We start from the raw sequence: 23821 nt of genomic DNA on the forward strand, positions 1-23821 counted from the left end.
TCAAAGCCATCTCATTACGCCCAGCGCTGAGAGTTAAAGCGCGGGGCCTTAACCACTCCAACACACACACTGCATTAACAAAGTAACCGCAATATTCCTCCCCCACATGGCTAGAACTTGAAGAAATTTTTACCATATGTACACATGCACGAGATACGAAAATTTATTGTGCTAGAACATCATTGAGAAGTACATTAAACATGCTGACTAGAACTGGATGTTATTCTAAGGGACTGGAAAAAAATAAAATGCAGCTGATCTTTATGATGAAAGAACAGAAACATTAGACTGAAAAACAAGATCAAGTGCAATTCCTAAATTGCATTTCTACTGACACATTCTGTTGCCTGTTTTTTCTTGAGAGAGCAGAAAACAATTTAGGGGGTAAAACAAAACTCTACTACATATCACTGGATGCTACTGTTTATCACGTTTCATTTCTAAAGGACAAATAAACTTACAAATGATGCAATGCTGATAACAGCGTCTATAATTCGAAACGAACAGTACTTGTTAAGAGAAAGTAATTTTACTGTGTTTCTGAGCTGTCAATTTACCATTGGCATGGCAGTAAAAAATAAAATGCAAAGAAGAAACTTGTTATGTATTAATGGAAATGGAGGTCAGGATAGGCATTTGATTAATTTTCATATAAAAATTAATCTGTAAAAATATTTTGAAATGTTTGTACCTAATGATCCATTCCTTTTTCTTTGCTCTAGAGAAATCCTTACATTTGTATACAGGAAAGTATATTCAAGAGTGTTCACTGCTACACTATTTGTTTTGGAAAAAATAAGAAACAATCTAAGTGTCTATAAATAGGGGAACAGAAAAAATGTGATATATGCATACTATGATAACTATACAGCAGTTAAAAGGAATGAGCTATATGTAACACCATGGATAGATTTCCAAGATATCTTGCCGAATAAAAGTTATAGTATAAGAATCTGAAAGAGAATGTACGTGTGTATATATATATATATAAGTATATAGAACTGAAGCACTTTGCTGTACACCTGAAACTAACACAACATTGTAAATCAGCTATACTTCAATAAAAAAATTAAATTAAAAATTTTAAAAAGTATAGTACAATAGCATTTATACTACAAACACATACAAGAAATACTATATTGGATTTATGAGTACATACATTGGTATAAATAAAAGCATGGGGAAAATTCTGGATTGAGTGTGAGCATACGATACCATAACTCGGAAGGGGTGGTTCAGGGAACCAGGAATGTAGTTGGTGGACAGAGGAAACTTTAACCTTATCTGTAATGTTTGAAATTCTGAAAAAGAGAATTAATAAAAAGTTCCAGGCAAGGTCTGGCAAATAAACAGTTGTGAGGATCCTTTGTTCTGCTGCTGCCTAGATGGAAAACTATGAGTAAGTTTCTTAATATTTCTAGGTCTGTTTTCTAGCTATAGAATAAAAAAATTGGACCTATCCTCTATCCTTATCAAAAACATAAGAATCATGTGCCCCCAAACCCTTAGTAAACCATACAATTTCATGGAGATATAGGTATCCATAAAAACATGGTGTATTAGTAGTCTGGGACATATTTTACACATATGTCTTCCTTCCTTCCTTCCTCCCTCCCTCCCTCCCTTCCTTTCTTTCTTTCTTTTTTTTTTTGGCTGCGCTGCATGGCTTGTGGGATCTCAGTTCCCCGACCAGGAACTGAACCCGGGCCATGGCAGTGACAGCCCAGAATCCCAACCATCAGGCCACCAGGGAACTCCCCCACACATATGTCTTCTAGACTTAGGACTTAGGACTTAGAATTTTAGAGCTGAAAGCACTTCAGAGATCTCCTGCCCAAGTGGTTTTCAAACATCTTGTCGCGCAATCCCTTTCCTCAAAAGGTACTTTATTTGGGATCTTGATAACATAAAGCAGAGAAGAGGGATCCACTCTCTTTATGGTGGAAGGGGATAGCCTGGGCCCCCACTGCTCCGCAACCCTCTCCATAAGGCCCCAGAGAATCACTAAAAATAGTGACAGCTCTTTACTGGTGGGAGGTAGGGGACCAGGGGCTTTACGTGTGGGCACTATTTTCTATAACCATCCTAACAGGATGATATTATTCCCCATTGTATAGATACAAAACCAAAAAGACTATAAAAGAGACTAAACAATTTTCCTAAAGTCAGCTAGCAAATAAGTAGGAGACCTGGGGCTTGAACTCAGGTTTATTCAGCTGCAAAATTCTTATTCTGTCCACTTACCATTTGGCTTCCCTGTCTAGCCATTCAATGTGATTTAACTGTTTAGATCACATTGATCAAAAACATATGGGCACGTGTATATATATATATATATATATATATATATATATATATATATATATATATATATATATACACACATACGCATATGTAAAGGGTGGGGGGGATTGGAATTGGCCTGTCGCTTCCATATAGTGCACCCCCTTTGTAAGGACTTCTCATTCTCCTTCAGGGGGGATATTAAGAAGCTGGGACTACCCCAAAGAGTAGTTCAGATGGGACATGGCTAAGCTTTGGGGATGGCCAGGAATCCTTCTGCTGGCCAATGTATCAGCAATGTGTAAACAGCCTTCAGTATAAAGCCCACTCCCCACAGCAAGGAAGAGTTAAGGTGGCTCTTCCATCCAACTACAGCTCTCCAAATGTCAAACAAATAGTTCACATGAGGTAGTTTGGTCTCCTTGTATGTGTTCAGCTCCCCTACATCTTCCATCTTCCTGGCCACTGGCCACTGATACCACTCAACCACCTCTTAGTAGTCTCAAGCCTAGCCCTAATTCTTGCCGCTTGCCCCCAAAACAGGTCAAGTCCTCCAATCCCCATGCCCCCAAAACAGATCAAATCCTCCCATCCCCCCGCCCACAATCCCTCTCCTTTTTACCACCTCTCAGGGGATGCTCATCTCCATGCACCCATGCCCACCACATTAAATCTCCTTTTGAAGGAAAATGCTTCCTGCCCACTACTGATGTTTACTTCCACGTGGAGAGAGTCCTCCTGGTCCTGCTGGCTGTTATGAGTTAAACTGTGCCCCTTGAAAAAATTCATCTGCTGAATTCATAGCCCCCAGGACATGAGAATGTGACCTTATTTGGGAATAGGGTCATTGCAGATATAATTAGTTAACATGAGGTCATATACTGGAATGGAGTGGGGCCCTAATCCAATATGACTGGTGTCCTCATAAAAAGGGGAAACTTGGGCACAGACAATATACAGGGAGAATGCCATGTGAACACGAAGAGGGCCATCCACAAGCCAAAATGGAACACATCCTTCCCTCACAGCACTCAGAAAAAACCAACCCTGCCGACACCCTGATCTCGGACTTCTAGCCTCCAGAACTGTGAGACAATACATTTCTGTTGTTTAAACCACCCAGTCTGTGGCACTTTTGTTACTGCAGCCTTAGAAGATTAAAACATTGGCCTTGTTTCCTCCCAACATCCATTCCCTGATGGGGAGTTTGGGAGAGAAGCTGGGTTTGCATAGGCCTACTCCTCTCTCCCCTCTTCCTTCTTAGGAGCTAGCTGTCAGCAGGAAACATACATTCCGCTCCACCTCCTCCTTGCCATTAGCTTGCCAGGGTCAGGCCTGTGCTGTCTAGTGCTGCCTGTTACTGGCTGCATGAGTCTGTCTAATTCTCCAGGTGGGGAAGCCTAGCTGTCATAATAGTTTTAACAGTAGTAAAGTTAGTATTTCCACTTCTCATCTGCCTTTCTCTACTGTCGAATTGGTTCAAGATTTGGGAAAGGAAGAAGTGTACTATTTGTAATGCTCTCCTCCCAAACCCCACCCTGAGTCCTCATCTTCCTGGGAGCAGTGAGTGAGGTGGCCTTCCTTCTTTCTCTACTCTATTGCTATGGAATAAACTTTGTAACCTGCTTTTCCAAGCCTTCTCCTTTTGGTTGTCAAAAATTCAAACATGAACACTGACTGTAACTTCTTCATTCTCACTATAACAATTCTATACCCCTCAAGGTAGCAAATAACTCAAAACTGTCCAGGAAACAGTCACGCATAAGCTATGGGGAAAAGAGAGGCACAACAATTATCATCTTGAGATATTATCCTACTATATATTTCTTGGTTAATTAAAATTGGAGAGTGAGTTATTTAATATATGCAATTTTGAGTCACACAATAAATGATAACCTAATTAATAATAATGCTATAATTATTGTAATAGCACATCATGATAACCATGTGTTGTCGTCATTACTATTATCACATGCTCTGGGTCTCCTGAGAAGCACACCCTCACTTGCCCACTGGAGACCAGGTGGTGGATGCATGAGGGTGTACAGAGACTTGGGTTGATGCACTTAATCTTATAGGTCCATCAAAGCCACTAGTATCACTATATTATTTCCTTAGAATTTTCTGATCCTAGTGGTCTTGACACTGGAAGTCACTGTATATGCTAGGAAGGAGAGATGGAAAGGAAAAGGAATTCAGGAAAAGCGCAGCAAAGGTTAGGAGTCTGGGCTGAAAAAGTTAGCATCATATCAATCATATGCTATAAATCCCCTATTAGGTCCCAATTCTCTAAAACACCATCAGCAATAATATAAATTTAATCTCTGGGTGCTATATATATATATATCTACTGAAAATCAGAAAACTTAGAACCCCTAAACTTTGAGGCTCCCAGGGCTGGCTCTGCTAGTAAGGGGTGAATGTTAACATCTCCCACAGTGACCCATGGCTTGATCCTGAGTATTCTAGGAGACCCCTTCCCTAGGTGAAGTGGTGGTGGGGGGGTCTCCCAGTTTTAAACTATAGACTTGTAGACTGGGGAAGAATTACAAGAAATGTACAGTCAGGCAGCAAAGGTTTCATGCACTCCACCTACTCATCCCAATTAGAAGATTCTTATAGTACATTTATTCCTGTCAAAATGTTCAATAAAGTCTATTCAGTATATACCAAGAGTAAAACAGGGAAGAAGGGAAAGCCAATACGAGGGTGTGTTATCAAGCTAGTCATCGCTACGAGCAACTGGAGCTTGGTCTTGCTGGAATGGGCCTTAGAATTGTCCGTCTACCAGCTCAGGTCCCCCACTGGCCAAGGGGTGCCTGTGGGGTATTAATTTACTTGGACTTCAGGTTGCTGCAGAGCCAAAGTGAGAGAAAGAGAGCAGCTTTTTCAAGTATGGCTGTGTGCATCGGTAATTGCTGGTCATGGAAGAATAGGTTAGTTTATCCCAGTTCTCCCATTTGGCCTTTTCCTTTCTCATTAGTAGCTCTGTTTTACAGTGGTTGATATAATCCTGTTGCATTTATTAAGCTTGTAGCAATATGCATTTATGAACAACCTGGTAACTCTCTTTCATAGTTAGAATGTACTCAAGTTGCTGGAAATCAATTTTGATATTTTATGTACTTTCCCAATGCGCAATCCCTTTTTTTTTCCAGCTTTTTATATGGTGGCAGTATCCTATAATTGTCAAAGTAAATGCTATGTCCTAAAACTATGTTAACATATGCTTGTAAAATCAACCATTGCTTTTATGCTATGGCAATGAAGGTAGTACTAATGGTGGAGAGAACTATATCAGAACCCAATATCTAAGCTGACTAATCTCAACAAAATCCAAGGCTGTTTTATGAGACAATCTCCATAGCAACTGGAGAATCAGAGTAGAAAATTCTTGAAGTGAAAAGTTGTTCCTGATTTGTCAGATCAGCCCATGTTTTGACAATCTGTAATAAGGTAATCGAAGGGCCTTAAGACTATCACACAAGTGTTGATGTTGTGTGAATCTGTCATGGCACATGTCCTCTAAGCCATGAAAATACTCAAAAAATCATCTAACAAGGATGATAATTCTAATCAAATTCATTAATGTTGTATCTATTTTAAGATAAATCCAAAAAAACTCAATCATGTAAGAGCTAAATCTTTACTTATGTAACTTACTTAACTAGCATTTTATCTTTCCAATATTCTAAATAATGTCAGTTTTTAAAGCATCATATAAACCTTATTTCATTTGATTAATGACATAAAACAAAAAGCAAGTTTCCATATGATTTACAAAATTTATAGCTATGGTCCAGACTTTTAAAGCTGAATATTATGAACCTACATGTTAGTTAAGCCCATTTTCACCGGCAAGTCATTGGGGAGATTTGCCTGAGCACCTTCTGCCCTGACCCCTCCCCTCCACCTTCACTCAGTCCTTCTCAGGAAGGTTTGTGTGTGCATGAGAAACAAGCTCATGTTTCAGAGACGCTGGCTCCTGCAGGTGAACCATCAAGTAAGGAAGATGTGGAAAACATACAGGCAGCACGATGGCCCACAGTAATCCTTTGGAGAAATTGTCTATACAAAATTTATTGAAGCCCAGAAATTGAGACTAAATACCTTCAATATTGAGTTAGAAGTCAGAAAAAAGAATAATGTTCCTGTAAATTTACCTTTGGTTCCAAATTAGGTGAATTCATTGTTCTTGAAGGATCTAAGATAATCAAAATCACCAAGAGGAATTAGAGAAGTAGGGACTTCCAAGTAAAGATGGGAGCGTAGATTCCTATATTTACTTTCACTTCTTCCAAATACCCCAGGAAACAGATGGTAAAGAGGTCTATTCTTTAAAGCATTGGTTCACTCAAACAAATAGAAATGGAAGAAGAAGCAATGGCGTTGGAACTTGGAGAGCAGATATAAGAAGAGCAGGATATTCAGCAGACCCCAGACAGCAGAGAAGCAGCCTGACTTAGAGCACTGGCACCTGGAAATGGTCAGAACTGGTGACCTCACTCTGGGAGAGAAGGTAAAGGCATAGCTCAAAACAGGGAGACTGGTGGAAAGTCTGTTTAAGCAGCAGTTAGATCCCAACCCCTCCACACAGACAGGCAACTGGCAGAAGACACAAAAGGTAAAAACACAAGGCGTCTGAGCTACGGGATACAGCTGAGGGTTGGGGGGATTCATGAAAAGAGGGGAATTAAGGGAACATGTACACAATAAATGCAGTGACTCTTCTAGCCCTCTTCTGCAACTCAACTCTTCTGCAACTCAACTCCTAAATCATGGACAACTGTGTGTATACTCCAGGCTGAAGACTGGAGAATCCTTCTCTAAGAAAATTGAACAGCCCAAGAGGAAAGACCCCAAAGATACTGAAACAGGCACTCCCCATAGAAACAACCCAGCCAGATCACCCTACAGCTGACAAACCTCACCTAAATACTCAGATTATCCATTCAGTCCTTTAGTGTCCGCTCTTAGAGTAAGCAGCCAACCAATGATCATCTGACATCTGAGGAAAGCCTTTAAAACAAACAGGAGAAAAGAAACTGGTGGTGTGGATGGGGATGGCGGGGGCGTGTTGGGGAACAGACACCATGCAGAAAGAAGAAACTGTCAAAAATTATTCACTGACACTGTATTCATGAGACATGACAAGGACATTATTTAGAATAAAAAACCAAAATGAACATTCAGAGAGTAAAAGCACTTGGAAACTAATACAGAGGAAATGAAAAACTTATTGAAGACTTGGGACATAAAGTAGAGGAAATTTGTAAGAAATTATTATAAAAATATAAAGTGATTTAAAACAAGAGAAAGTAAGTGTACAGAACCAATACAAGAGTTCCAACATCCAAATATGGGGCTTCCAGAAAGAACTGAGAAAATGGAAGAAATATCAATGGCAACCTAACCTTACACCTTACACCTAATGCACTTAGAGAAAGAAGAACAAAAAAAACCCAAAGTTAGCAGAAGGAAAGAAATCATAAAGATCAGATCAGAAATAAATGAAAAAGAAATGAAGGAAACGATAGCAAAGATCAATAAAACTAAAAGCTGGTTCTTTGAGAAGATAAACAAAATTGAAAAACCATTAGCCAGACTCATCAAGAAAAAAAGGGAGAAGACTCAAATCAATACAATTAGAAATGAAAAAGGAGAAGTAACAACTGACACTGCAGAAATACAAAGGATCATGAGAGATTACTACAAGCAACTATATGCCAATAAAATGGACAACCTGGAAGAAATGGACAAATTCTTAAAAGAGCACAACCTTCCGAGACTGAACCAGGAAGAAATAGAAAATATAAACAGACCAATCACAAGCACTGAAATTGAGACTGTAATTAAAAATCTTCCAACAAACAAAAGTCTAGGACCAGATGGCTTCACAGGCGAATTCTATCAAACATTTATTAGAGAAGAGCTAACACCTATCTCTCTCAAACTCTTCCAAAATATTGCAGAGGGAGGAACACTCCCAAATTCATCCTACGAGGCCACCATCTCCCTGATACCAAAACCAGAACAGATGTCACAAAGAAAGAAAACTACAGGCCAATATCACTGATGAACACAGATGTAAAAATCCTCAACAAAATACTAGCAAACAGAATCCAACAGCACAGTAAAAGGATCATACACCGTGATCAAGTGGGGTTTATCCCAGGAATGCAAGGATTCTTCAATATATGCAAATCAATCAATGTGATAAACCATATCAACAAACTGAAGGAGAAAAACCATATGATCATATCAATACATGCAGAAAAAGCTTTTGACAAAATTCAACACCCATTTACGATAAAAACCCTCCAGAAAGTAGGCATAGAGGGAACTTACCTCAACATAATAAAGGCCATATATGACAAAACCCACAGCCAACATCATTCTCAATGGTGAAAAATTGAAACCATTTCCTCTAAGATCAGGAGCAAGACAAGGTTGTCCACTCTCACCACTATTATTCAACATAGTTTTGGAAGTTTTAACCACGGCAATTAGAGAAGAAAAAGAAATAAAAGGAATCCAAACTGGAAAAGAAGTAAAGCTGTCACTGTTTGCAGATGACATGATACTATACATAGAGAATCCTACAGATGCTACCAGAAAACTACTAGAGCTAATCAATGAATTTCATAAAGTAGCAGGATACAAAATTAATGTGCAGAAATCCCTTGCATTCCTATACACTAATGATGAAAAATCTGAAAGAGAAATTAAGGAAACACTCCCATTTACCATTGCAACAAAAAGAATAAAATACCTAGGAATAAACCTACCTAGAGGAGACAAAAGACCTGTATGCAGAAAACTGTAAGACACTGATGAAAGAAATTAAAGATGATACAAACAGATGGAGAGTTATACCATGTTCTTGGATTGGAAGAATCAACATTGTGAAAATGACTAAACTACCCAAAGCAATCTACAGATTCGATGCAATCCCTATCAAACTACCAATGGCATTTTTCACAGAACTAGAACAAAAATTTCACAATTTGTATGGAAACACAAAAGACCTCGAATAGCCAAAGCAATCTTGAGAAAGAAAAACAGAGCTGGAGGAATCAGGTTCCCGGACTTCATACTATACTACAAAGCTACAGTAATCAAGACAGGATGGTACTGGCACAAAAACAGAAATATAGATCAATGGAACAGGATAGAAAGCCCAGAGATAAACCCATGCACATATGATCACCTTATTTTTGATAAAGGAGGCAAGAATATACAATGGAGAAAAAGCAGCCTCTTCAATAAGTGGTGCTGGGAAAACTGGACAGCTACATGTAAAAGAATGAAATTAGAACACTCCCTAACACCATACACAAATAGAAACCCAAAATGGATTAAAGAGCTAAATGTAAGGCCAGACACTATAAAACTCTTAGAGGAAAACATAGGCAGAACACTCTATGACGTAAATCACAGCAAGATCCTTTTTGACCCAGCTCCTAGAGAAATGGAAATAAAAACACAAATAAACAAATGGGACCTAATGAAACTTAAAAGCTCTTGCACAGCAAAAGAAACCATAAACAAGATGAAAAGACAACCCTCAGAATGGGAGAAAATATTTGCAAATGAAGCAACTGACAAAAGATTCATCTCCAAAATTTACGAGCAGCTCATGCAGCTCAATATCCAAAAAACAAACAACCCAATCCAAAAATGGGCAGAAGACCTAAATAGACATTTTTCCAAAGAAGATATACAGATTGCCAACAAACACATGAAAGGATGCTCAACATCACTAACCATTAGAGAAATGTAAATCAAAATACAATGAGGTATCACCTCACACCAGTCAGAATGGCCAGCATCAAAAAATCTACAAACAGGGCTTCCCTGGTGGCGCAGTGGTTGAGAATCTGCCTGCCAATGCAGGGCACACGGGTTCGAGCCCTGGTCTGGGAGGATCCCGCATGCCGCGGAGCAACTGGGCCCGTGGGCCACGATTGCTGAGCCTGCGTGTCTGGAGCCTGTGCTCCACAGCGGGAGAGGCCGCGACGGTGAGAGGCCTGCGCACCGCAATGAAGAGTGGCCCCCGCTTGCCACAACTGGAGAAGGCCCTCGCACAGAAACGAAGACCCAACACAGCCAAAAATAAATAAATTAATTAATTAAAAAAAAAAAAAATGTACAAACAATAAATGCTGGAGAGGGTGTGGAGAAAAGGGAACCCTCTTGCACTGTTGGTGGGAATGTAAACTGATACAGCCACTATGGAGAACAGTATGGAAGTTCCTTCAAAAACTAAAAATAGAACTACCATACGACCCAGCAATCCCACTACTGGGCATATACCCTGAGAAAACCATAATTCAAAAAGAGTCATGTACCACAATGTTCATTGCAGCTCTATTTACAATAGCCAGGACATGGAAGCAACCTAAGTGTCCACCGACAGATGAATGGATAAAGAAGATGTGGCACATATATACAATGGAATATTACTCAGCCACAAAAAGAAACGAAATTGAGTTATTTGTAGTGAGGTGGATGGACCTAGAGACTGTCATACAGAGTGAAGTAAGTCAGAAAGAGAAAAATAAATACCGTATGCTAACACATATATATGGAATCTAAAAAAAAAAAAAAATGGTTCTGAAGAACCTAGGGGCAGGACAGGAATAAAGAGGCAGACGTAGAGAATGGACTTGAGGACACGAGGAGGGGGAAGGGTAAGCTGGGACGAAGTGAGAGAGTGGCATGGACTTATATATGCTACCAAATGTAAAACAGATAGCTAGTGGGAAGCAGCCGCATAGCACAGGGAGATCAGCTCGGTGCTTTGTGACCACCTAGAGGGGTGGGATAGGGAGGGTGGGAGGGAGACGCAAGAGGGAGGAGAAATGGGGATATATGTATATGTATAGCTGATTCACTTTGTTATAAAGCAGAAACTAACACACCATTTTAAAGCAATTATACTCCAATAAAGATGTTAAAAATAAAAATAAAAAAGAAATATCAATGGAATAACTCAAGAGAACTTCCAGCACTGGGGGACAAGTTTCAAGAATTCAAAGGGCCTACCAGGTATCCAGCATAATGAATGAAAACAGACGTATACAAAGGCATATCACAGAAATTCCAGAACACTAGGTACAAAGTGAAGATCTTACAAGCTTCCAGAGAGAAGTGACAGGTCACATACAAAGATCAGGAATCATAATGGCTTCAGAAGTCTCAATAGCAACATGGAAATGAGAATTGATACAACATCTTCAAAATAAAGGAAAATTATTTCTAACCTATTATTCTATACCTAGCTAAACTAAAAATTAAGTGTGAAGGTAGAATAATGGCATTTTCAGACATGTAAGTTCTCAAAAATGTACTCTCCCTGCCCCCACCCCACTTTTTTTGGAAAGCTAGTAGAGGATATGTTCCACCAAAACAAGGACATAAAACAAGGGGGAAAAAAAGAGAAGATACGGGATTCAGGAACCAGGGGATCCAAAATAGAGAAAGATGAAGGGAACACCCAGGATAAAAGTAATGGGAGATGCCATGATGACAGTCATCCTCAACAAATTGAGAGCAATTCGTCCTAACTGAGCCAGGTCAGAGAGTTCTAGAAGAAAGTTGGGGGTTTTTTTTGGCCACACTGTGCGGCTTGTGGGATCTTAGTTCCCCGACTAGGAATCAAACCCAGGCCCTCAGCAGTGAGATCGCAGAGTCCTAACCACTGGACCACCAGGGAATTCCCCTAAAAGATAGTTTTTTAAGAAGATGAAATTTATAGAACAGTCAATACATGGTGTGTTCTATCTGAATGCATGGAGAGATGTCATTAGTGACAGAGTCTGGGGTTAAACCAGTGGTAAGTATATAAAAAAGTAAGCAAACAATCAAAAAGATAATGATCAATTGCAGCAAAAAGAAAAAGTTGTACAGAAAGGGTAAAATAATAACATTCTAAATGCTTCATTGTAAATAATGTTTACATAGTTATAATAATGTGACACTAAATACTGTTCCAAGATATAACCATATGGTGAGGAGGGAGAATTCGGAAATAAGTGGAAAATGTGTGTGTGTGTGTGTGTGTGTTTGAGTGTGTGTGTGTGTGTGTGTGTGTGTGTGTATGTGTGTGCTGGGGGTGAGGGGTGGGTGAAAGGAAGCTACATTCTCATCTTCTGCAGTGAGAAGTCAATAGACAATGCCTAAAACTTAAAAAAAGAAGAAGTACCAATACAGGTATGATATTCAGATATTTGGATTTGAATCCTAAATAATAACAGTTGAAAGTACTTGGCTCAGGGGAGAAGGAAACTGAAGTGTGTACAGAGTGAGGAGGAAAGGGAAGTTATGCAGGTCTAGAGTTTGGGGAACAAACCCTGTAGATTTGACTTTTAACCATGTTCATGTATCATTTCGATAACAAAAAGAAGCAAAGAGAGGAAAGGAAGGAGAAAAGAAGGCAGAGAGGGAAGGATGGAATGGAGAAGGGAAAAAGGGAGGAGGAGAAAAATTTTAGAGACATAATACAGATAAAAATGAAATGGAGCCTAATAGCTCAAATGTGGTTTTTTTATAGAAAATGAAAACCAAAGTCCAAAACATTTTTTTAAATTATAAGCTTTAAATAAATATAGACTAGATCTATGTGTCGCCTTTTTTACATGGCAGCATCTGTAAGTGAAGACACTTTCATACCACTGCTCATACCCCAACCTCCTATGGAGTCTCCCCATTCTCTCCATTCTCTATTATCTTAGGCCACCATCACCTTTCCAGACTGATCTACCTGCTCCTTGTCCATTCTCTATCATACAAACAAAGTCATCTTTCTAATGTTCAAAGCCAATCCCAGACTGATCTACCTGCTCCTTGTCCATTCTCTATCATACAAAGTCATCTTTCTAATGTTCAAAGCCAATCATAGACTTTCTTTCTTAAAACTCTTCCAACAGTTTCCACTGCGTTTAGCATAAAGTGTGAACTCCTTAAGCTGGCATATAAGACTTCATGACCTCGCCTCTGATTACCTCTGGAGCTTCATTTCTTAACCTTTCCCCCCCCACCCCATCTCTAAGTTTCAGCCAGCAACACTGCAGTCCTTTCAGGTCCTCAAGCCCAGGCTGCTTCCACCTCTAGGACTCTGCATTGCTGTGCCCTTTATTCTAGAAGTTCTTAAACTAAAATTATATGCAAAATTATGAGTGTATCTATGTATGTATACACAAATGCACATCATAAAAACTTACAGGTGATTTTGACATTATTTATAAGTCCCCTGAACATCAACTTTGGACCTCACTTTAAGAATCCCTTCCTTAAGGAATAAGCAAGCTTCCAGCTGCTATCAAAAGGCTCTAAAATATATTATCCAGAATTTTTGCATATAAAACATACATGAATTACACATGTCAATTATCTACTATCTTCTATGTCACTGGAATGTTCTCCATTGCCCTTCCTCCCAAAGAAAGTTAGTTAAATTATTTTAATGTGGTTTCCCTGACAAGGGGTTACTCTAGTGAAAAACATCCTGTCACTGTTCTGAAAACAGTGAGATCCTAGAACATGAATACTTCTGCCTCATACGAATGCCTGAGCATGCTGTTACCAAAAAAAAGGAAAAAAAAAAACCAAAAAAAAAATTGGATGATATTAGACGAACAGCTGTGTAGAAAGGAGAATGTAAAAATAAAAACTGCATGTTGGAGCATCAAAATAGTAACCATGTACAGTATATGACTGGTTTTAATCAGATGAAGATTGAAGCTATTACATTTCAAATCGAATGTTATAAATTAGTTCAAGAATGCAGCTGAGCTCTCATTTAATTAGAAATGTCCATGTTTAAATCATGAGGTCCAGTAGCTGCCAATGAAGCAAAAGGGCAAAGGAAGGGAGAAATACTGTGTCCAGACCCTCCTGTTGTCAACTGTCTCCTACTCTGGCCGAACATCTGGGGTGGACTAGCCCTGATGTAATGAAGAACTTCATGTACTAGCTAATTTGAGATTTAATGTAATTGAACATAATTGTTTTGAAGACATTATAATCATTATTCTGGTCTGGACAATTCTGAACTCTTCATTTTTGTGTGAAATGCATTTTCCCCCATGATGAATTTTAACTCTTTCTTAGATGAAAAGTAAAGCAAATTTTGGGCCAAGATTTCTCTGGGAAATAATCCATCGATTGTCAGGTCATGTAAAAATGCAGCACATGGAGTGAGATACACCTTTGGAAACAAGTCTCATTTCATATTTCCAGCGCTTGATGGAGCTCAGCTAGAGTCCAAATCTACATCCCAAATGTTAGACATTTCCCTATTACCTAAAAATGAGGCACCACCACAGAGGATTTCTGAGGTCATACAGAGAAGTTTGCAATCATCCTAAGGCGGACTTTTCTCCAAAGGTTATGAGTCTCTGCATCTCATAATTAACCAGCTAGACAGTCCAGGCAAAAGGTCTTTCTTTTCTCCCAATTTGCTTAATTCAAAAACACCTCAAGTGACATAGCTCAAATTTTCCAAATTAAACTTACCCATGGGGCTGAAATCAAGCATGTGACAGTTCAGTTCTAAAGAAAGTCTTAAAGAGCGTTGTGCACAAGGAAAAAAGAAAAAAAAAAAAATCAGAGGAAAAAGGGGTAGGAGTTAACATTTAAGTGGGTTTTCAACCTCATCATTACTCCTGCTCAAGAAAATAGGACACAGATGGGTGAAACACACCATCATTCTGCCCCAAAGAGTCTAAAGAACTCATTAGAGTTCTAATGTTGTCTCCTCATGGTCTATCGTGAATTTGTAAGGGACACAATGGTTGATTTGCTGCATCCCACAGCATTTAGTATTCCAGAGCGTCACGGGGTAGAAAGTGGAAGGACGAGTCACAACGACACAGTGTGCCACTGCAACCCATGGAAGCTTACTGTTGATACAATTCTTCAAGGTTGACTTTTCCCAGGGAACTGAGGAGCGATTATATTGTCACAAGCTGTTCTGACTTGTAAAAATGGTTTCCATTAAGGAATAACACACTACCCCAAACTTTCTCTTACTTCTGGCCACAGCTCCACACTCTTCCACTCCAATACCAGAGAGAGGGTAAATGGGAATCAGGTCCACTGCTCCCAGGCAAGGATGGATCCCCTCTTGAACCTCCATATCAATTGAGTGGAAGGCCTCCAGGCAGGCAGCCAGAATGGAATTGCCTTAAAAATGTAAAATTGTAAAAAAAAAAAAAAAAAAAAAAAATCATTAAACTTTCAATCGCATCTAAAGAAGTAGCTATATTTATTATTGTCCCACCAGTTGTTTTTCTGTAATATGTATAGAAGATTGTTTTTCCATCCAAAATAAAGAAAAATGAAAGACCCAACATTTCCCCTCTCCTCACCTCCCAAGTGTCATAAAGTTTCACATTTCTTCTAACTCTTTACTCCCCAAAGTGGAGGAAGTATACAAAGTTTATCAGTCTTAAGACACTTTGCATTGTATTTTTTTTACAATTGGTTACTTTAAATTTTTTCAATTTTATCAAATTAATCTGATAAAATTCCTTGTTATTTTCAGAATATTTTATGAATTTATAATAAAATATACACACAAACGTAAATTGTTTAAAGCATAAGTATTTTAGTTTTGCTCTTATAATTAGATTTTTCATTAAATTATTCTATCTAAATACATATTATAGACACCTCAGAGTGTTATGTTATTACTCTGAGTTTTTGTTCGCAGTGCAGTATGACCATTTGGCAAGAGAGCTAAACAACAAGGAAGATAATCGGTCCTACATCTGCTGGGAACTATCCATCAGCTCTTTGTTTTCCAAACAAATATACCTTTTGAAAAAAGACAATCTGCTAAGTTGAAGTCAAGTTTATTTGAAAATATTTTAGGACTTCCCTGGTGGCACAGTGGTAAAGAATCCGCCTGCCAATGCAGGGGACACAGTTTCGAGCCCTGGTCCGGGAAGACCCCACATGCCTTGGAGCAACTAAGCCCGTGAGCCACAGCTACTGATCCTGCACTCTAGAGCCCACGAGCCACAACTACGGAAGCCCGCACACCTAGAGCTGGTGCTCCGCAACAAGAGAAGCCACCGCAATGAGAAGCCCGCGCACCACAACAAAGAGTAGCCCCCGCTCGCCGCAACTAGAGAAAGCCCACACGCAGCAACCAGGACCCAACACAGCCAAAAATTAATTAACTAATTAATTATTTTAAAAAAAGAAAATATTTTAAACCCTTTACCAAGCAATACTAAAATAATACAGGTTTTTGTTTAAACAATTATGAACCTTCAAATTCAAGTTGTCCCACTAAACCTTACAACAGAAGACTTGAAACCCATTTCATTTCACCCAGAGGATCAACTCAAGATGTCAGGCTCCCAACCCAAAACAAAACTTCTTAGCACGTTTCATTCCATGTCAACTTATCAGTGAAATCAAGGCTGACTTCAACACTATGACTTCACAGGTTAAAACCTGAAGATATTTTTCTTAACCACAAAGGATATGTGATCATCTTCAAGGAAAGAATCTTATTAAATACTGGACCCCCACGGTTCATTTTAATGAAGAGGAAATGGGAAATGTTTGAGAGGTACATGTTCAGAAAAATGATGAAATGCAGTTTTGAGGTAGACTCCCTATGTAATGGAGGGGAGTATCCAGATTAACACAGGAAATCAGTGATTAAAGAGCATTCAGGTGTACCTGAAGCTGACCCTTCGCCAAAAGACATATGTAAAAAAAAAAGAAACTGAAATCTTACCTAACTCAGCAACAGAAGCTGCTATTGTAATGACTGATCTGTTGTACTCTTGATCAGAAAATATGTTGAGCACTGATACCTCAGGATGTTTCTGCCCTATAAAGAAAACAACACATAAATGCAACAATTATTTTCTGTGATGAAATCTTAATACTTTATTTCTTCTGATATAATTAAATAGAAATAGTTTAATAGTTTAAGAGAAAAATTCTGGGGGGTGACCTCTGAAGTGACACTGACTAATCATGAAATTTGTAGACAGTAATGCCCACTACAAGCAGACGGCTCAGCTCAGATACTAGGCTTTGGTGTCTATGAGAGAACTTTTCCGGCACTTGCTTCTGAACTTGCCAAAGTTCTCTTAACTCAGACTAAGACGGTAGCTCTTCTTTCAATCGCCAGATCATATCACTCTAAATTCTGTTCCTTATCAATCTCATCTTCTAGGCCTTGTCAATTTTTCCTTCCAAACCCAGAAATCAAAATCTAACATCTGGAAAAACTAGGATAGGCCAATTAGTGCCTGGAGCAGAGGTTTCTGGGATACGTGCACCTGCCTATTAGAAACTGTTCTGACTCCACCATCTCCTTTTCAAAGGCCACCAACAGCCTTCAGATGTTAACGACTTCCAGCCTTCAGCAGCTTGTGACTCACTTGAATGTGTAACCTGAAGGAGAAAGCTGCCATACCCTTGTATGGCAACCACACATAAACCTGTAGTTATTTTTGAAGTTTACAAGCCTGGTTCAGGCTCCTTAAAAGCTCCTCGTCGTTATGCCTACAAAAGCAAATTCAAAGTGAAGGACAAAAGTTTTCAGACGGTAATTAAACCTTTCACTATGCCATTATACCTTTGTCGCCCTGTCCCCTGGCAGCTTAACAATTAATCTTTTCAGAGGAGAGGAAAAATAAGTTACACACAGCAACTACAGAGCTTACAGCAGCCCCGCACTATTAATTTTAATAACATGAAAAGATAAACTTATGTCACTCACTCATAGCCAAATGAGCATCTACAGAGAGCTGCCCTGGTGTAGGTCTAAAATTTATAATTCAGCTTTCCTTCCATAAGACCTTTTAGGTCATTTAAATGTTTTCACATTGCTTAATTGGAAAAAATATAGGTGATACAGTTTTATTCCACTCACTTAAAAATAAATGCCTTTAAAGTATTTGTAAAACAGCAGGTCATTTTCTTAACTAGTGCTACCTTCCCTGCATTTTTAAAACTATGAAAGGTGGAGTAGGAACACGATCATACAACCTCTTTTTATGTATTTTTTCAACATACTTAAGCTTTTAGAAGAAAAGAAACGATTTTATTTTATTTTTTCATTCCAAATCTTCTTCTGAAAAGCTTTTATTCTCAGTTTCATATGATTCAATTGAATCCAATGCTGAAAGAATGAAACACTCTCTCCTGAAATTTCTTAAGCATGCACATAGAAAAAAAATTACTGCTGGCAGGAGGAGCTGTCAGTATGAACCTCAGCAGAAGTAACTTGTTTGGTATTTGTAATGGAGTGTAATAGCTATAATTCCATTTGAGCTGCTGTCACTAATAAGCTGATAAAAACTGTGAGTTGAGACCCAGGCATCCATCAGTGTGTGGCTTCCACAAATGTCTCTGCCCAGTCACTTAATCACAGAATATGTCTCTGCACATTCACCCAATCCCATTAGATGTACTATCTGACAACGAGGGGCCCAAGCTGGCTCTTACTGCAAAGAGAATGCAAAAGCACAGCTGCACACTGACTCCAGAGGAGCTTTCTTATCAGAAATTATCAGGAATTTTCACAGACATTTCCAGCTCCCTCAAAGTTGCAAGACAGTAACTTAAATGTGCTCAGCGTTAGAAACGGGCTGGGGGAAAACACTTCTCCCTCATGAAAAGCAATAACCAAATAAAAAATGACAATCAGAAATTAAAATTGACTGTCTCAAATGCTTTAGGGCTGTGACCCTAGTGTTCACCTGTTGCCAAAAAGCTGTTGATTTCAAATAACAAAGTTAAGTGATTGTAAGTCTATAAATACACTATGTTCTGTGTATGTGTGAAAGTAAAAACAAATGTCTAGAACTGTACGTCATCACATGAACATTTTAACAAGGGTTAAAAAAAAAGAGAGAGAGTAGTATCTCTTATAGTAAATACTGGCCCAGGGAGTAAGGAGGCTTGAGTTTCAGTCTTCTGAATTGAATCGCAGAGTAATCATACACACATCATTTAAATGCAACTGCCTAAGAGTCTTTATGCGGAGAAAATGGAGTAGAAATATTAATGCTGCAATGACAGCATGGGCTTTAGTGGCAGGAGTGCTTTTGAAGAGTACTTGATATTTGGTAAGTTTATTTTTTGTTTAACCTGCTGAATAAAAAGCATAATATACAATTATGCTCATTCTATTAATGATCATATAAATGGCCCATGAGGGAAACATTAAACCTTTATGTAAATATATCCTCCTCAGGAGCCTGCCAATATCCTGAATAATGTGCATTTCAGACACTCTCTCCAATGTGAAGAAATATGCTGTGGATTGTATGCAGGCGTTTGGAAAAGAGCATATGTGCATCTGAGTAAGTCGTCTATCTCAGTATCCTGGAGTCCTGCAGAAGCTATAACAGCCCAAGAACAAGGGGGGAAATTCAAGAAGAAAGAAGAAGAGTGTTCTATAGACATTGTTAGCAGAGTACAAAAATTACTGTATTATCAAAACACTACATATTCACTTCAATTGCCTGTTGTTCCTACCATTTTTTTCAAGAAGAGCTGCTTTCGCTACGTTCTCAACAATGTATTTTCTTCTGGCTTCTGAAATGTTTAATAAACAGACAGCCAAACGGAGCCCCAGTCTGGAAGAAGACATGGTAATTTTCGTCTAGAGTAGGAGAAAAAGAAGCCTTCATTTTGGTTTCTACAGTTCATTCATATTTTCACGTTCATTAAACTTTTTAAAAAAATCATAGCTTTTTGGAAACCAGGCAGTCATAATATGAATACTTCACTATTTCATTCCTCAGTAACACCTAAAGGATAAAATCCTCAGATTGACTCAACCAGGAAACCATGTATATGTGGTCATGCACATATGAACATACGAAGATAGTAACAACACTAGAAAATAACCATCAAGTTACTCAGTCTGAATTCTGTCCTGTGAAACTTCTTCATTAAAGTATGTTACTCCCTTTAAGAATTGTCTTCCACAGTTTAATCCTGTTTTCAAACAGGCATGATACTTTTGTTAAATGAGATTACTAGGGAAATGCAGAAAAGAGAAATGAGGCAGATTACTTAATATGCTGATTCTCACAAAAACTATTCTGACAGAGAGAAAGGGTATCTCTACAGGCCATGCCATGGGCAGTATATGAACTAACAAAAGGGACTCATTTGGGGGCTTTAAATGACAACTCTATGACTAAGTTTCTCTTGTACTTTGATCTCCACAGTCCCTATATCAGCTTAAAATCTTGTTTCACAGGACTCTGTACCTTGAACTGACATGGACTACTCTGATATGTTACTCAATAATCAGCCAAAAATGTGACTGATTTTGTTGAAAATGGAATGATTCCACACAAGCTTTGGTGGTTGCTTTGATTCTCCTTAGTACTCTAGAATGGCATTTTCAACTAGTTACCTTTCTATACCCCAAATGATACTATGAACTAAAGAAATTTCAATATCTCAAAACAAAAAGAAAATAATTCCCCTTTTTAAGATCAGGCCATCATATTTCGGCCTCTTTTAAATATAGCTAAAAGTGAATGTGGCCCTCATGAACTCGATCAGCAAATATTTGATGAGGGTCATTTTGTGGCACGTAATGTTCTCCGTGTGGGGATACTGCAGGGAATGATGTCCAACTCTGAGACACACGTTAAGCTCATAAGTTTAAGCTAACATGCTGTGGTGCCATTAATAGTGTTCTTCACGCATAAATCCACTGGCTTCTGTTCACTAGGATTGTTCGTTGGCCTGATCACTTTAACCTAAGAGGGGATACAGGGCTTCATGGTTAGTTCAGGTTTTCATATTGTGACCATCATCTCATGATTGAAAATTCATAAAAAATACGGTCATTAGGATTTTGTAGACATTAATAACACTGTTGTAATAAAGCAGCTCAGACATCTCTCGTTTTTATGTAAACAAAAAAATTGCTTTACACAAGGGGTGTGGGCGTCTTCTGGCTTTCATTTGTTTTCAGTGTGTTTATGTAGCTTAATTGTCTCATCAGGCACTTTCCCAACATAATTATGCTTTTTAACAAATGGTGTTTATGGCAACCCCTAACAGTGCAAAAGAAAGGATTAGTTTCATCCTCTCATTCCACATTTTTATTCCCTATGGACAGCTAAATCACACAAAGATGGTGTTAGAAAAATCCACCTTCACCGCAAAAGCTGAAACTAGGGGCAATATCAAGCTTTTGGCAAGCAGTCAGGCTTGTTAGTAAAAAGGGGAAGTCTTTCTCTCCCTCGGCCTCTAAGAATGTGACCCCGAGCAAGACCCCAAACACTTTGTGGTTTGAGAGAGTGTGATCCTAGTCCTCCCACCACTTCGAACACCTCTGGGATTACTTCCGGCGAGAGACCTAAAACCTGCCTCCCCCAGAGGAACCGGCTGGGCCCCTGAGGAGCTGAGCAGTTCGCGATGGCTCTGCCACATCACCTGTGTCCTGCGCACGCACCACCGTCGGCACTTTTAGGGCGGCAGAGGCTCGCCGAGGAGGCCGTAGTGCGAGGTCTGGGGCAGACACCGTCGCTGGGACCCCCTGCGCGGTCCCGCCCAGGTTCTGGTGTGCAGTGGCCCAGAGCCACGCGGGCCGAAAGGTAACCTGAGGGACTCGCTGAGGGCCCCGGGAGACTCCAGCAGGGGTATCAGCGTCCGCGGGCGGCGGGCCCCGGAGCGAAGGTCGGCCGGCGGCGGCGCTGCCCCGGGCCCGCCTCGAACCTGCGACCACGCCGGCTGCTCCGCGGTTTGGGGGACCCACCTGCTGGCGCGGAGGGCGGCGGGGTAGAACGGCGCCGAGCCGGAGTCGCCGCGCGTGACCGGCGCGCAGCTTCCGTCGCTGGCCCCGCCTCCCGGGCGCCCGGGCGCGCTCCAGCCCCGCCGCCCGCCGGCTCGGCTCTGCAGCTCCCTCCCTGACCCCACCCGACCCCACCGGTCCCGAGCGCGTGCAGGCGTCCCGAAGAGCTTAACGTTCTCTCTAGAATTGCTTTCCCGCCCCACCTGCTTTAACCTGTAACTCTCCACAATTCTCTAGTAAATGGGTGACTTTAAAAGGGCATTAGAATCTAATGATGAGGTCATTACCCACTGACCCTACACCAGCAGGGGGCTCTTTTCCCCGGTTTACACACAAACGCATCTTTGATAAATTCCCTTTTGAGAAATACTGCCCGCGAGCGATTGCGAATATGGTCTGGACCCACCCCAAGACAAAAGCATATACCCATTTAGTCTAAGTTACAGTGAGTAGGAACCAGGCATTAAGCATTTCCCTTCTTTTTAGGCCAGTGAACCTTGAGAATACATTTCACTTCCAAAAAATCAGGACCTGCTATTTTTTTTTAATGTAACAAGGATTAAATGTCACCATTTTGATCCAATTTCGTTCCTGAAGTGAAATAATCACTAAATAACTACTTTGGCGGAATAAATTAATTTTTAAATCTATTTTTTATTTTCTAATTATACTTTTTAAACACAGATTTGAGGAAATTAACATTTATGTGGACATTTGGTTTCTAGCCTAATGTGGCATAAAAATAAGTAACATAATGAGTGTTAAAAAAAATCAGGTTCATGATGCTTCTCACATCATCATCATTGTACTTAGATGTCACAACAGTATTATGTGCGATTGTGTCAGATCCAGCCTTCTCCATCTCAGAGTGTTGGCAGGTAGGAGGGTTGTTGGCAAGAGGAGGGGTGTTAACCTCAGGATCCTGGATCCATTCCAAGTCTGGTAATTACATTCTGCCAGCCAGAATTCATCCCATAATTTTAATTGGATAAATCCTTTCTGGCCTAAGCTACTGCTATGCCTGTCAAACTGTTGCCACATTTCACCCCAGAGGTGTCTGTGTTTTAGTTGCAAGAATCAGTCCCTTTGAGGTTGGTTTATCAGTTTAAATCCTCAAAATGCTTTGGGACCCTAAGGAATTAAATATATATTTAGGGTTTTTTTCTATTGACTCTGCATAGAAATGCATAAAATAGATTTATACTCATGTTAATGCCTAAAAACCAATACCCATCTAATGCCAGCAGATAATTTTGAGAGCTCTTTAACCAGATCAACATCCCCAACTTTCTCTTCTTTCAAGAAATTTTATTGCCTATAGCTTTAACGTCCAATTTCCAAAAAGTTCTGCAGTATCCAAAGTTTCTTTCCATGGAAGACAATGGAACTGAAGCTCCTGTATTTCACCTTTCCAACAATCGTATGATGAGATGACTTGCTAAAACGAAAGACAGAGTAGTAACATTACACCTAGTCTTATCATATCCCTCCAGAGAAAACAGTGTGACACCTAGGGGCTTCATGGTTCTAGCTGTAGCACCTGCCAGGACTAAATCTTCCTCCCTGCATCTCCTAATCCTCTTTGTGAGAACCACTCTCTCTTCCAGGGCTGCTGGGGCATCAAGTAAGATAATGCTTCTGAAAGCATCAACACAGAGGAGTTACTCAGTAAACTTTAGTCCCTTTCTCCACTCTACTCATGTCAAACACAAATGGAGAGGAACCAGGGCCCCAGGG

At 39.7% G+C, this 23821-nt stretch overlaps 1 protein-coding gene across 24 annotated transcripts in view; it reads right to left on the bottom strand.

Annotated features, from left to right (window-relative positions):
• Positions 1-23821, bottom strand: part of FTCDNL1 (formiminotransferase cyclodeaminase N-terminal like) — a 191532-nt gene that overhangs the window by 123702 nt on the left and 44009 nt on the right. For 18 of the 24 annotated variants that reach the window (XR_014265186.1, XR_014265187.1, XR_014265188.1 and 15 more), the window contains exons 1-4: positions 22049-22173; positions 19801-19927; positions 17042-17137; positions 15319-15471 (exon numbers count right to left, since the gene is read on the bottom strand). Coding sequence is in view for 18 of the 24 variants with exons in the window: in XM_082467307.1 (XP_082323433.1) it covers positions 15319-15471; positions 17042-17137; positions 19801-19915 (364 nt within the window). In the remaining 6 variants the exon portion in view is untranslated. The other 6 variants (XM_082467303.1, XM_082467302.1, XM_082467299.1 and 3 more) reach the window with 5 other exon arrangements.

Source organism: Balaenoptera physalus (assembly GCF_965194825.1).
Source record: "Balaenoptera physalus genome assembly, chromosome: 6".
Classification (NCBI taxonomy): domain Eukaryota; kingdom Metazoa; phylum Chordata; class Mammalia; order Artiodactyla; family Balaenopteridae; genus Balaenoptera; species Balaenoptera physalus.